General features: G+C 40.4%; 1 protein-coding gene across 1 annotated transcript; it reads right to left on the bottom strand.

Annotated features, from left to right (window-relative positions):
* Positions 1 to 13,298: 13,298 nt before the first annotated feature.
* nol12 (nucleolar protein 12) lies at positions 13,299 to 15,544 on the bottom strand. The gene is made up of 6 exons (XM_077558058.1): positions 15,347 to 15,544; positions 15,094 to 15,199; positions 14,961 to 15,009; positions 14,174 to 14,319; positions 13,970 to 14,064; positions 13,299 to 13,645 (listed from the first exon to the last, which is right to left on the bottom strand). The coding sequence occupies exons 1-6, from the start codon at positions 15,454 to 15,456 to the stop codon at positions 13,441 to 13,443; spliced, it is 711 nt and encodes a 236-aa protein (XP_077414184.1). The 5' UTR covers positions 15,457 to 15,544; the 3' UTR covers positions 13,299 to 13,440.
* Between the last annotated feature and the right edge of the window lie 153 nt (positions 15,545 to 15,697).

The following is a 15,697-nucleotide window of genomic DNA, read 5'->3' as shown; positions in this document are numbered from 1 at the left end:
ATCCCATGATATCACGTTTTGAATATACAGTACAATGCTGGTTGGTTGTACATCTCCAAGCAGCAAATGAATGAGCCATATTAACCAACCACTTCACTTTTCCACATCCAGTATGGAGGTGACTTCGACGTATAATTGGTAGTAAGGTGGTGTTTATCTATACATATCTACGGTCTGTACCACATATATCCTGGTCACCCAGCTTTGTCAATGTTGGTTTCACTTGGTGCAGCCCAGGAATGTCAACACTTGCCCAAGCCGGCAAATGACAAAACTCATTCTGAAGAAATGCCCCTAGGGATTACAGTAGCGTCTACAAAATATCTGTGCGGTAACAAAAGGAAGGTTCATTTGCAATGCGCAAATAATAAGCACAATCATAAACATGATCTGTGAACATTGGTGATCTGTCATCTGGTCCGGAAATTAAATAACAGAAAGATGTTTATTACTGTAAATCAGTGGACTTTCTTATACTGCAGCATGGGCTCATGACATTAATCGGGAAGCCGTTTATGTTGCATCTACCGTATGTAACAAAATTGTTTTGATTTATCAACAAAAATTCAAAAAAGGGAAAGTTGTTTGTACTGACTGTGTCACATACCTGCATTGGTGCTGATCTCTGTTGAAGATCTTTCCAAGAATTACCCTCATCTACTGTGGGACTGCAAGACCTCTAAAAAGGAGTAAAATAGTCGGGAAGAGCATCAATATTTATTTATATACAGTACACTATTCACAAGCTTTCAGATTTTGGGTTAAATGTCAGGATGAATCCAAAACTACAACCTTTATAAATTAATTTAATTTGACCTTCTCCAAATTTCTGAATGAATGTGACAACTGTTCAGTCTTTTAGTACCTATTGCCTAACTTTCTGTACTCTAACAAGGAGTTGAATGGCAAAATTCACAGCAGACATTTGTCCATTTAACTCATTCAAACGCAAAAACTTATAAATATGTTTTTTAATACTTTGTCCTGCACTCCCAAGAACTTAATGTTAATGTTTTTTATGCTAGAGCATGCAGAAGGCTTTGATACAGCTTCTGACATGAAGAGGTCGCTTAAAGCAATGCTAGTTATTACAAAAAAACGGCCAGCAGGTGGCAGCAGAGTATAAGAGATCACCCAGGGCAATGTTGCAACAAGCTCTTTTTCCCAGTGTTTTCAACAGGTTTTTGAATAATGATTAAACTTAGCTATATTCTAATGCTAATTGCTGCAAACGGAAACAAATAAGAATATACTTTTTCCTGATGAAAGTAGAGACTCTAGTCTATCTTTTGGTAGGGTCCATGTTTTTATAGCAATAGGACAGAAAATTCTGTGGACCTTGCAAAATAAGTCAAAATCCAGTAAAACAGCCGTGAGCGAAGGGGGTTGCTTCAGTGAAATTGGCTGGGAGTGAATGCGTTAAGCATCACAGCGATACAGAGAAACTGGAAGAGTCACAGAAAAGTGTTCATCCTTGTTAAGCTTACATACCTCAAAGTAATGTAAACATTCAAACGCAACTGTAAACAAAGACTTTTAAGTCTATAAAAGTTTATATATTGATTTTATTATTTAAAGAAAAAATATTTTTCTTCAAGGGGACATTGTGAAAATCTAGGCCCGTATTACAAGTTAATATGTTCAAAATTTCCTTGCAACAAAAAAATCCCATTAAGATTGTGTAGAGAACCATTAAAACTGTTTAGAAAACGTTAAGGAAATGCTACGACCTTGAATGAACCCTGACATGAAATCAGCATTCGTTCGTGTTGCAAATGTTCACCCCTCAGTGTAATATGGACTTTACTTCTAATTGCTTGAATGCTAACAGTTAGGTCTCCAAATTGCTTGCCCACCCATTAAGAGTGAAATTTAACAACCAAGTAAATATTTTGTTACCTGCTTATTTCTGAAAATACATTTGTGAGTGAGAGGTTCTTTCGCCTCACTGCCCGTCATGCAACAGTGGAGCTAATTTACATAATAACTGCCACCTCTGCAGAATTTCTCCGCCCATGAAGGCAATCCCATAGCAAGCATTATTATGTTGAACATGAAGCCTTGTCAGGCTAGTACAGATTCGTAATAGCTAAGAGAGTTACCCGCGTTAGCTTCTGATAACCCGCACACCTTCCCTTTTGATGTAGCGATGGTATTATCATGGTAACAAAAGCATTTGCATGAGACAGAAATTCTTCCCCAAAGAGTTTAATTTAAACCAGCGTAGAGACAGACAGACCGACGGACATAGTCCAATCAATGAGATAACTTTATTAACATCTCTGAACCTACCTGCAGTGAGGAGGAGGAGTAAGGTTGTGATAGGTAACCACTTCTGCCATAGTACCATTCTCTGTCAGTTTCCCCTGTTTCTTCCCACTCTCTGGAGGGATGCTTGCTCAGGGAGTGGCTGAAACAGAACAATGGTGTCAGATGCGATCAATAAAATGCAGAGAAGAAGCTGATGTAACAACTGAGTGCTTGTGATGCATCACATCTTCAAATCCATCACAATTTCAAATCCAGGATACACCCAGAGCACATCTCTCATTGAAGTGGCATTATTGTGGTAAAGTAAGTCTAACCTGGCTGGTTTGAAGAGTTCCTGTCTCCTTGAGCGCTGGTAATTCTGAGGTCTCTCCATCTGGTCATGCTCATCCCTCTGATGGATCATTTTGACCTTGGGCAAATCAGCCATTGTGGTATAAGCCTCCTTATTTCTTCCAGCAGATGTCACAGACTCAGAAGAATCCATGGAGCTCTGCGATAAGGTATGACTTTGTATTTTCATCTGAGATACAGGCGAAGGGCTCCTCCGAGCAAGTCTTTTGTCATTAGCGGAGGTATAGCGTTCTTCAAGACCGTGTCTTCCGACCCTAGATATAGCAACACCAGGGCTTCTTTGAGTTTGCAAGGTGACAGAAGCTTTTCTGTTGACTTTTGCATTCTGCATGGTGGGAGAAGCAGCACGGGACAGCGAGGAGCTACGCAGGGAATGTGTCGATCCCCGCCATGACCGTGATGAGCGATCAGGGGCAGATTTTGAGTCACTGTCATTGTTTTTTCTCTGAAATGAACGGCCGCCCACTTCATTGCTGGCATTTCTGAGGACAGAGTAGCCTGGATGCTCATTGGTGGTACTTCTCGATGGCGAAGAGTTACGGCTATTGTTATTATTTCTCTTTAGAGAACTGCTCAGCGTATTTTTGGAAAATGAGGTTTGGTGAGGGGCACTGTAGCTTTGCTTTGATGAAGTGCTATGACTGTCAAGATTTTTAACTTCAGACTTGCGCAGTATAGACTGAGTTGGAGTTTCATAACTTCTCCTTGAAGGAGAGGAATTTCGACTTTTATGACCATTTAATAAAGTACTGCTGGCTGTTTTGCGAAGTGGATACTGACCAGTAGTTTTGTAGGATCTTTTTTCAGAATGGCTGTCAATATTGATTCCCGTCTTGTTGAGTTTTGGCTGAATCGATGTGTCATAGCCACATCTGGTAGGGGGGGTGCTTGGGTTTTCATGGTCTTGTTGGCAACTAAGTGCATTCCGCAGGTGAGCCTGACTTTCAATGTCATAGCCTTCTCTTATTGGGGATCCGCAGCGTCCATAGTGACTTCTTCCGTCCAGTGAAGCAATTGATTCTGATTTACGAAGGACAGATTGGCCCAATGAACTGTAAGTTCTTCTTGTGGGTGAAGACCCACGACTTTCATGGCGACTCTCAGAAGGTCTATGAGAGGGAGCGTTTGTATAATTGTTGAGTCTGTGTAATGAACTGATAGTATTTTCAGTTTGGCGGAGTGACATTTTGCTAGTAGAGGAGTTCCTGCTTTCAAGACCTCGACCATTGAGGGACCCACTGACTTCTGTTTTTCGTAAGGCACTCTTAAAATCAGAGACTCTACTAGATTGGGTCTTGACTGAACCAGCAAGAGATTTAAAGTTTCTTGGCAAAGTTCCAGAATCTGCACTTCGGCCATTGGATCCTTGCAGGGAACCTCTCAATCGTGGCTCTACCCCTTGAGACCACCCTCCACCATCAACGGTATGCCCTCTGATAGGGGAAGGAAAGTCTCTACCCCTCAATCGAGTGTTTCCACGTGCCGGGGAGGAAGAGCGCGATTGTAGTGCTGAGTCTTGCCTCGAAGAATCAAAGCGCCCGGATTGTTGGTAGGAAGAACTGAAAGAAGTGTTTCCTCTACCGTAAGAACTGATGAAACCTTTTCGCTCCACAGAGGCCAAAGACTCAGCTATTTTAAAAGGAGTTGGACTCGGGGAACGAGCGCCAACCTGTGCTTCAACCTCAACGGCAATGTCATAAGGGTCAGGAGAAAGGAATTCCACAGGCAGCTCTTCATCCAGAACTTCAGGTACCTGCCTCTCAGAGGCCAGACCAAGATTGGGATTTCTGAAGGGGATGGTATCTTTGGCTTCAATGGTTTTACTGCTAAAGACTGGATGACCTCTCTCAAAATGCCGAAATGGCACTTGAGGGCTGTTATCACGGGGAGCACGGCCACCTGCTGCCCTTCCCAGAGAGAAGTAGCCGCTCTCGCGCTTCTCTCTTTCTTCTTTAAACCCTGGAGGAAAGGTGAAGTCAAACAATGTGACAAAAATAGAATGAAGGAGTGGTAGCGGAAGACAAAATACTGAGCAGCAAGGTTTTCTGACACAAACCGAACAACATATATTATGTTACTGATGATTGCTCTAGGACACCTCAGGTGGTGGCATCACAAGTATTGCCAGGTAAAGAACACCATTGGTTGTAATATGATATACAGTAGAAGAGTCAGGCACAGTAAGTCATTGGTTGACGGAAGGTTCATACATGGAGCTGGATATTTTCAAATAAAAACTCAACTGATGAGGCTATTATCAACCCAACAGTGCCAGTGCTCTAGACTTGTAAGGACGAGGGAGGATTAGAGTCAATTTGACTCAAAAATGCTTTATTCTGTCCCATTCTAAACCAAGTAAACTTTACACTTGGAAGAGAGTAAAATATTTTATAAGAAAGAAAGAAAATCACTCGAGGGTTGAGGAACGATCCAACACCCTTGAGCACGGGAGACAGCCGCTCTACCACTTCAGCTATGCCGCACATACTTTTTTGTTAACAAATTGCTCGTGTGCCCAAAAGGAGACCAAAAACGGTCTTGGAGGTACGAGGATTCTACCTGACACCAGCAATATATTGACACACAGAAGGAGCGGCATGGCTCAGTAGTTAGATTGCCCGTCTCCTAACCTGAAGATTCTGTTATCGCTCCTCAATCAACCTTTGAATACATTTTATGTACAGTTTTTTTATTTATTTATTTTTTTTTACATTTTACACTCTTCGAAGTGTAAAGTTTACTGTCTGGGATTGAATTTTTTTTTTTTAATTTATTGTACAAAATGTACTGTGTTGAGGGTCAAATCTGATTGGACAAAAAAGAATCTTAACAGTTACACAAACTGGAAGCAGTACAGTCAAGAGAAACACTATAAAATGAAGAGACTGTTGGGAACAAATTAATATAATTTCATTGAATACATTCGAATTTAGGTTGTAATTGTAGGTCAGTGCTTCTGAGGGTGACCAGTGGGGACAGTCTCGTTTTCAGCCTTGTGACCCGAGTCCCAGGGGATTTTGCCAGCCCCTTTCTTTTTTCCGCAGGTCACGTCCAGGTGTCCAGTTTTTTTTGTTGGTTTGTTTTTTAGTCCAGTCAGCAAGCCAATTGTTTTGGCTATGTGTATGTCAGAGCAATTTATACGATAAACCAATTAAAAAGGATTTTAACTGTTCCTACTTACTTTCACGTTTGCATTCTCATCCTCATCCGCATCTAATCACTACCAGGCCTGTTTTCATCATACCGGAATTAGTGTTACATTCTGCTTCTGTGTCTAAGAATCATGGGAAATATAGTCCGAATGCTGTGGTTGAAATTGTAATGTCCCGGTTTTGAATCTAGAAAATCTGGTCACCTATAGTACGTCTTAGCCTTGCTAGCTCTGAACGCTTACCACTGACCTGAGCGCCTGCTGAAGCCATCTCTACTGTGAGCTTCATCCATCCAGGCCCGAGGGATCGTTCTGTGTGGTGACGGGTCAAGTCGAGTCATTCTCAGTGGCGGGTATTCATCTTCTGCACTGCCGGAGCCACTGAGCTCCTGGTAGTCACTCTGATCAACGCAGCTATTTGGACGATGTCATAGAATGGAGGTGGAAAATGAAAACAAAGACAAGTGAAGCAAAAAAAAAAGAAAAGATGCTAACATGGTGATGGGAACTGCTAAAATGGAAAAAAAAATAAATAAATAGGACTTAACATTTGAAAATAGTGTCTTGCTCAATATCAAAAGCCAAGAGCGGTGATGCAGAATCTTCCAAAGCAAACTTTTTTATTAAACTACAGGAATATAGTAAGTAAAGCTGTCTGTCACTGATAGCATGTAGAAGCCAAACCATTATATTATTGCTATTCTTTACTGTCAAAATACGATTATTTTTCAGTCTTTTTATTAGAATACAAGCAAGTAACACACATATAAACAATGGCAGCAAGGTACAAATATTGTGTGACCTCCCCTTATACTAACAGTTGCAATTTTAGGTAATTCATTTTGTAAATAAATATTCCAAGTTTAACACTTCTAATGGGAACTATGAGAATTAATTGAATTACACATTTAGCTAATTTGTCTGAGGAGAGTATCTGAGTTCTCATTTCAATATTTAAAAAGAAGAATGTGCTATTATGTAAATCTTAGTCAAGATTATGCTGCAAAAGTTGGGAAAACAGGAAAAAAAAGTAATTTTTCCTTTGCAAATTACTGTGTACATGATTTGTTTGCATTATTGTAGCTATTATACAGTAGATGATCATAAAATTGAAAGAACAACTTGAACATTTACCCTAATAGTATAAAAAAAAATCCAAAGTTATAATTATTTTTAATTGGCAATCCAGTTAGAATCCCTACCTGTCAGTGCTATGGTCGTCGTCTCCGTCCCAGATATACAGCTCACAGTCTGGGCTCAGAAAACGCAAAGAGCTCTCGGCATGACCTGGACAACCTCGAGTGACGTCGCAATAGCTGCTCACCACCGACAAACGGTCCGAATCCTCCTGGTAGGATGATCAACAGGACCAATCACAAACAGGGATGGCTCAGAAAGAAAGAGGCACCATCATTTTTTTCTCTCCAAATGAAGTAGGCAATGTTCACTTAATTGACAGCCTAATTTGATATCCAAATTCACATGCATAACAATAATGAAATTTGTCTGACAGGCTCTTGTCTCCTTCAACACTCTCTCACCTCTGACACACTCACATGTGCAGTCTGTTGTTCGATTAGGGTTACACCTCTGTAACTTGACACAGGGTAAAGCCTTTATCATTAATTATTTACATTTTTCTTACCACAAACTCCTGTTTTCATTTTATTGTAACTTAACTGTAGCTACCTGTAGAATAGCGGAAATGATCCTCGCTTATTCCAGATAACTGTGTAAATATTGTAGTTATATTGCTGTAATGAAAGAGGCCTTGGAGAAAGTTGTTTCATCATATAGATTTTTTTTCCCCCATTTCAAAAATTTTATATTGAGATTTTTGTTTTTAGAGTAGTTGACCTCAATACTCCGGGATGACTTTTGACCTTATCAATTTCCATCCTCTCATTATAAGGCCCAACATCAGTCATCGCACATTCTGCACGTGGTCCTGCTTCACTGCTCTTCTTAGCATCTGAAGCCCAGCAATATACTGCATGCACCATCCTGTGCGCCCATCTCGCCTTTCTCACCTTACTGCTGGTGTCTTTTTCCTCTGCCTGTGAGGGGATTGGCGTTAAGAGAATTCCATTGCCCGGTCCCGTCCCGCATTTGGCCTCGGTGACAGCTTCTAGAGTGGATCTCAGCTGTGGGGCTGTCTCGGTGTTGTCCCCTGCGCCATGATGAAGGTGTCTTTGACGCAGGCAGTCATGACAGCGGGAGGGGTCAAAGATGTTGGGTTGAAACTTGGGGCACACGGGCTCGTCGTCATCAGAGAGGGGCATGATGGTTTTGGAATGTGAATTGTCATCGTCATTGCATAATGTGTTGAAAACTGAGAAACAAGGGCATAAGAGAGAGAGGCTGGTTTCCTTCATATGGAACTGTGGCCTTAGTCAGAAGTGGAGGGAATTATCAGTCACTTTTAGCACAAAAACTTCAGTAGGCTTTACACGTTCAGGATTTTTCAGCTGATCACGATCACCGATTGAATTTGAAAAAAGAAATAGATAACCGATCACTGATTTGATCAGAAGATGGAGCAATGTATCTATTTAAAAACCTTTATATTTACTCTCCAGTCGACTGCTGTCATTCTTTGGGTCTAGGGACTGGCCCGTTCCACGAATAGTGAAAACCCACGTATACTGACACCAACTGAAATGCATGGAGAACAAAATTAAATAAAATAATAACAAAAAGAGCTAGTAAACATTAAATATAACATGTAATGTCTTATTTTGCAGAGCCAATCAATATCATTGATCGATAGGGCAAATTAAGATATTACCGCCAATCACCAATATTGCATAAAATGTACAATATCTTACGATCCCGATCTAGCCGTTCATATTGGTGTTAAGTCTAATCCTCATGCTTCTGCTAGGGAAGCACAAAAAAAAGTTTGGGGGATTTTAATGGTGGCAGTTGTGTGCTTGCTTACTCACATTCAACATGAGTTTGAGTGATTGGTTAATTCTGAGCACAGCCACATCCACAGTGGGTGTGCAGACTTGTGCAAACATTTCAGTTGTTTGTTTCTCAAGAAGATTTCTTTTTTTTTCTTTTCAACTAAATTGTACAGGTTATGTCACATTAATGGTGGAAAATGCTTTGAAATTAGATGTCTTACTCTCATTTTATGGCACAAAAACCTGGCATTTCAACAGGGGTGTGAAGACTTTATATTTACTGTATTTAAAAAAAGAAAATGTAAAGCCCATGGCACACAACCAGACAAAAATGTCCAAATGTTTATATGTACATCGAAATAATGATCTTGTCTCAGATTACTCTCAACTTGGCTTACACAGTGAGAAATTGAGCCCTGTTTTGTTTAGTTGAACACAAAGCTGTAGCCTGTTACCATTGTATCAAAGGCAACAGGTGAAAAAACAGGTTAAGTGCCTGCCATCTAGTGGAGGATCATTTAATTGTTCTGCCTATCACTACAGTATACTTAACTGGCATAGATAAGAATACATTATTTGAAGTAAATAAATATTCACATGGGGTCAGATCAGGTGAGTAGGATGTTCTTCTTAGCTAGGAACCGTCGGATGCTCAGGGAATCATGAGCAGGCGTGTTGTCATAGCGACACAGCCACAAATTGTCTTGCTGCACCTCTCAAACACCACATGATTTCTTGGTAGGTGTGCTGATTGATCATCTGACCCACAGTGGAGGGGGGAAACTTATCATTTGGAATTAAATATAATATATTTTTGTACATTCTATATATTTTGTGACATCAGTCCTGGAACTTTTTATTGATACACATTGTGCCTTACATGTAATTATGTAAAGGCTGGATAGAATGTACATTTTAATTTGAAGTTATAAGTCATGGAAAACAGACTACAAACAAACTACAGTCGAATTTCTGTTAAAAAATAAATAAATAAATAAATAAACGAACAAAATGTCTGCTAAAATGAAAAGAACAAATCCATTTAACCAGAAAGGTGAAGTAGAGCTTGGCTTCAAACTTCACATATGTCATTAAGAGCTTAAAGAAATATAGCTGGAAGGTGATAACTAACCACAGAAGAGTAAAAGTGAAACACAATCCAGCCATGGGTGCTCTCAAAGTAGCATTAGCTACAAGACAAGAAAGAGTAATGAACATTTGGAACAGCATTTCCAAGAAAATGATCATCATACCTGAAAAGGGAAGCGTCTTGTTGCCAGAGCAGAGCTGCCCATTGACCCCCCCAGTAAGCACATGGCTCATCCTCATGGTCTCTTATAGTGCCCAGCTGCACATGCTTCCTATTGGCTGATGAGACAATGAGTGAAACAGAAGCATCCATGACAAGCGCTGCTGGTCTACGTGAGCAAAGTTAAGACTTTCAGGGGTCGACCCCGCAGCCAGTTGCCTGCAAAGCCCCCTTGTATTAAATATCACGGCTTTAGAAAGCGAAGTGAAATGCTTGTGCTGGTGGCAGGTGGCACACGCAGGCTCAGGTTAGCGTAAATAAATAAACACAAGCATGGAGGGGGCTGAATATACATTAAACCTACTGGCACGCTCGTGTTCTCGTCTGTTCTGTGGGGAAAGAGGTAATATTGAGCTATGTCAGGGGTCAGCAAACTTTACTGTCAAAAGAGTAATTTTAGGTCAAAAAAAAAAAAATGTCAACACAAAAGTATGGACATATAATTATTTTGCCTCTCTTCTTCCTTCTTTGGACATTTTATGGCTATTTTTTTTAAAACCCCTTCTCTGCCTTTTTTTCTATTAATTTTCTGACATTTTGGGCAATTTTGTGGACATTTTATGGCAATTTGGGGGATTTATTCTTTTGTTTTGGGACATTTTATAGTTACTTTCTAAACTTTTTCTTTCCTGACTTTTTAAAAATAAAATTGGCCGTCCTATCCCAACGCTGCCAGGAGGATGGCAAGGTCCATTCCTGCGCATTTCTCTCCAAGGCCAAGTGCAACTACTGCGTCGGCAACCATGAACTCCTGGCGGTAAAAGTAGCACTCGGGGTGGAGGCACTGACTCGAGGGGGCAGAACAGCCCTTTGTGATTTGGACCGATCACCGAAACTTGGAGTATCTACGCAAGGCCAAATGACTCAACCCCCGACAGGCCAGTTGGTCCCCTTTTTTATTGTTTTATTTATTTATTTATTTTTTTCTCTCTGACCTAGAGGCCGGGGAGCCAAAACACTAAGGCAGACGCCCTGTCATGTATCCATGACCCTGAGACTGAAGCAGAACCCATCCTTCCCCGGAACTGTGTGGTGGGTGCCGTAGGATGGCAAGTTGAGGACGAAGTTAAGGAGGCTCTCGAGAACTCTAACCCTCCCGAGAATTGCCCACCACATCGTCTCTATGTACCGGAGGGGCTGCTGCCGCAGGTAACCCACTGGGCACATACCTCACATCTGTCATGTCACCCCCAGAGTCCACAGGACTTTGTCCTTCATTGCTCTGAGATTCTGGTGGACGTAAATAAACTGCTGCCGTTGAGGTCAACCTGCGGTCCTCCCTTCCTCGTGTCAATTTTATGACTACCTTTTTGAATGTTTTCTTTTCTGCCTTTATTATTGTGTGTATGATTCAATTTAGTGTATATTATATGGTAATTTTCTGCTCTCTTTTGGACATTTTATGGTTATTTTTTGGGGTATTTTTAAAAACTTACATCTACCTTTTTGTCTCTTTCTAACAACTTACAAATTTGGACTCTGACATTTTTTGGAATATTTAATTATTAGGATTTTTTTTTTATCAATTTCATTCAAATAATATTTTATCAAAAAAATTAAAATAATTTCTACAATGCAGTGCTCGGCGTAAAAGAGTACACCCCTTTTGAAAAGTAACATTTTAAACAATATCTCAACGAACACAAAAACAATTTCCAAAATGTTGGCAAAACCACGTTTAATATACATCTGGTTAACTTATAACATGGAAGTAATATTAAAAATGTGATTCGACATTTTTCAGTTTTACTCAAATACAGGTGATGCAAAAATGAGTACACTCCACCCAAAAAAATATTTTAGTAATTTATATGGCCTCCACGATTTTGAATCACAGCGCCAAGTCTTCTTGGCATTGAATGAACAAGCTGGCAACATTTTGTTGCATCAATCTTTTGCCATTCTTCAAGAATGACTTCTTTTAGAGGTTGGATGCTGGATGGGGAGTGATGCTCAACTTTTCTCTTTAGAATTCCCCATAGGTGTTCAATTGGGTTTAGATCAGGAGACATACTTGGCCACTGAATCACTTTCACCTGGTTCTTCTTCAGAAAATCAAATAGTGGCCTTAGATGTGTGCTTAGGATCATTAACCTGTGGGAAAAGTGCACGACGACCAAGGGCATGGAGTGATGGCAGCATCTTTTCTTTCAAAATTGAACAATACGGCTGTGAATTGATATTGCCATCAATGAAATTCAGCTCCCCGACACCAGCAGTAGTCATGCAACCCCACATGAGGACACTCCACCACCACGTTTCACTGTAGGCACCATGCATTTTTCCTTGTATTCCTCACCTTTGCGACGCCATACAGTTTTGAAGCCATCAGTTCCAAAAACTTTTATCTTGGTCTCATCAGTAGTCTTCATCTTAGTCAGCATGCGCCCTGGCCAACTCTCGGCGCGCGTTTTTGTGCCTGGGCTTTAGGAGAGGCTTCCTCCGTGGACGGCACCCATGCATGCCATTCCTCTGCAGTGTACGCCGTATTGTGTCACGGGAAATAGTCACCCCAGTTTGGCTTTCTATTTTCTTGGATAACTGCAGTGAACTTAGATGTCAATTTTCTTCCACCCTTCTCATCAGAAGACGCTGCTGTCGAGTTGTTAACATCCGTGGACGACCTGGACGTCTCTGTGAGATGGTTGCAGTTCCATCTTTTTTGCATTTTTGTGACACTTTTGCTACAATATTCTGACTGATAAGTAAAGCTTTGCTGATTTTCTTGTAGCCTTCAACTTTTGCTGTGTCAAGAAATTATTTTATTTCTCAGATCTTGTGATATTTCTCCTCTATGTGGTGCCATTGCTAACAGCATGAAATGGGAAACTGATTTCTTTAAGTAACACCCAATTTATAGTCAACTGTCTGCTTGACACCTGTGTAATGAATTATGAGACTCAACTAGACGTATCTAGTCAAAAATTTGGGCTTTTTGGGCTTTGCTCCAGAGACGTTCTGTGGGGTGTACTCATTTTTACATCACTCTTAATTTGAATAAAACTTAAAATTCTGTTCTCTAATGTATATTATTAATCTTACTTTCAAGTTATAAGTTAAACAGATGTTATACAAATTTAGTCTTGTCAATATTTTGAAAATTGTTTTTAAAGTGTTATTTTCCGTAGGGGGTGTACTCATTTATGCTGAGCACTGTATGTTTTTTAAATAGATCCGCAGGAGAGGGACTAAAGAGGCACATGTGGCTCCAGAAGCGCAGGTTGCAGACCCCTGAGCTAGGTAAATAAAGCTCTAATTAGGCTGTAAGCAACAGTGCATAGAGACAGTAAGTTTGACAATGTTAGAATTTAGTGGAAAGATTAGGCTTTAATCAAACTAATACAATAAATTTGGTGTATAAAAAACACACACCGCAAAACAATACAAAAGTTTCACAAAGCTGGACTTGTGAAAATCCACTGTATGAATAGTCCAGAAAAGATGATCTGTCAGTCTTGTTGACGCTGCTTCTTCCCCGTCATGCGACGTCTCTGCCACTTGCTTGTCTTCTTGGCGCTGATTTTGCTCTCGGTGACTCTCTTGTCAGCCTTCTTGTCCGTCTGCCGGCTTCGTCCTCCTCGGCCTTCCTGCTTCCCTTTCCGATTCCCCTTGCTGCTGGTGAAGGCACTGAGTGAGGCAGTCAGTGAGCGGATCCTGCATAGTTGGGGGACAAAAGTGCAAAAAATTAACAGGTTTCCAACGTCAGCTGTTATGGCACATACTGTACATATCATCTAGCAGCTGTTTAACCAAAATTTGATCCAACTGTATTTAATATTGGCATTTGGAGACCTATGTATTTTTTTAGGTGCTACCTTGTGTAAAAGATTTGACAAGTCACTGGTATAAAAGATGGTCCTTATGCTTATCGTTTGAGTGGTCATTGGAAAATCACAGAAATGTGAATTTACGTTTTGCTGACACAAAATGACAATCATCAATCTTCATTAGTTGCAACCTGCATGAGCAGAAGCTTACTTTTTGTTCAAGATTGGATTCCCAGCTTGTTTTGGCATTGTCTTTGTTTTTTTCGCTTCCTCCCCATTTTCATTTTCTTTATGTTCCCCATTGACCTAAAAAGAAAGCAAAAGACAATGAATAGCAGGTGTATGCTACCTTCATTTAAATAATATTGTTGTCAAACAGACTGTGTGCACAGCACATTCAAGTTGCTGTGCTCACCTTATTCGTTACTTGTTCAAGCAGGTGATTGGTGCTGAGGTCCAGCTCACTGATGGTAGTCACCGTGACCGTGTGATTTGGATGGTCATACTGAACAGACTCTGTTGTACTGGTGATCACATCTTCCAGATCATCTTCACTTTCCTCTGTAAACAGGCAATAAACATCAGGTTACAAGTATACACATTCAACTCGCAAGTCAAGGTACCACTCTAAATTTTGTGTTATCTGCCTATTGACTGAAAATATATCCATCTTAAATCCCCACTCCACTGTTACGTAAAGTGGTGCTTATATTAGCTGGTGGTGATGTCACACGTGCGTATTACAATCTGAATGTGGAAGGGTAGACTTCCCCTTCTCTGGCTTGTGTCTCAAAGTCACCACAAGTCTCCGACAACATCGCAAAAAGTAACTACATTTAGATTTTTATGCTTTGACTTGATTTGAGATGTGAGCGCTGTATAGTGGTAGTGAATTCAACTCGCGTCACAATCAGCTGCACTTTAGCAAATAGAGAACAATTCCTCCAAAAAAATCTCCAAAATGTTTATTATCACTCCCAGTTTACTCTCAAACCAAACATAACACTCAGCGGCCTCTGGTTGTCATGGTAACAAAGTTGTGCTCCCCCAAAAGGAGTGATTTGAACAAGAGTTTTCAAGTGGATGTGAAGTGTGTCATGTATTTTGACCAAATAGTATCAAAGACCTTTTATTTCACCACCTGGGAGCTCTTTTAAATTATGAAAATAAAATGCATGTCTACTTTAAGCCTTCCGGCTCACCAAGCGCTGCTTGTCGCTCCTTCAGCATTTTCATGTATTCCTTATGCCTCTGAAAGACAGTTAGCAAAACAAACAGTTGTCTGTCTGAGTCAAAAATAGTTTTCCACAATTTGCTCCTTTGCTTGGCACCTACCTCTTCTCTGACTCTGTTTTGCTCTTCCTTGATCTTCTTTCGTATTTCTGCTACAGCTGCTTTCCTCCTCTCCACTTTCCTCTTATGGAAACCACTGAGATATTCCCTGACAGGAAGACACACCAACACAATAATGTTTGTTTGGCCGTTTGCATTGTACAACCACAATACGTCACACTCCGATTCTAAAATTAATCAAATAATGCGAACCAACTACAAACACTAGTGATACAGAATAATACAGTACACTTACTCCCTCTCTTTGTCGTCAAACATTACAACGCATTTATTTTCCCTCTTCTTAGATCCAGGCTTAAATTTGGCCTTGTTTGACACATTATTGGTCTTTTTTCTGTTTTTCATTATTCTGTGGGGTTGTTTTCCATGCGTGAGCAGACTGTCGTACTACTTCCGGACTTTCACTGTTAGCAGCGCGCTCGCTAACTAGGTCCGACTGAAAACATGAAAATTGAGAAACTTTCCTGCCAACAGCTTTCGGTTGAAATGAAAATGCACGGTTACTTTTCAGGAAACTTATTTCACCTTCTCTAAACAATGTCATGACGATGTTAAATAAAAATAAGTAAAAACAGAACGAAGACTG

This window comes from Vanacampus margaritifer, chromosome 2, assembly GCF_051991255.1.
Source record: "Vanacampus margaritifer isolate UIUO_Vmar chromosome 2, RoL_Vmar_1.0, whole genome shotgun sequence".
Taxonomy (NCBI): Eukaryota; Metazoa; Chordata; class Actinopteri; order Syngnathiformes; family Syngnathidae; genus Vanacampus; species Vanacampus margaritifer.
The sequence above is the reverse complement of the archived record's forward strand: the minus strand, read 5'-3'. Positions and strand labels throughout refer to the sequence as shown.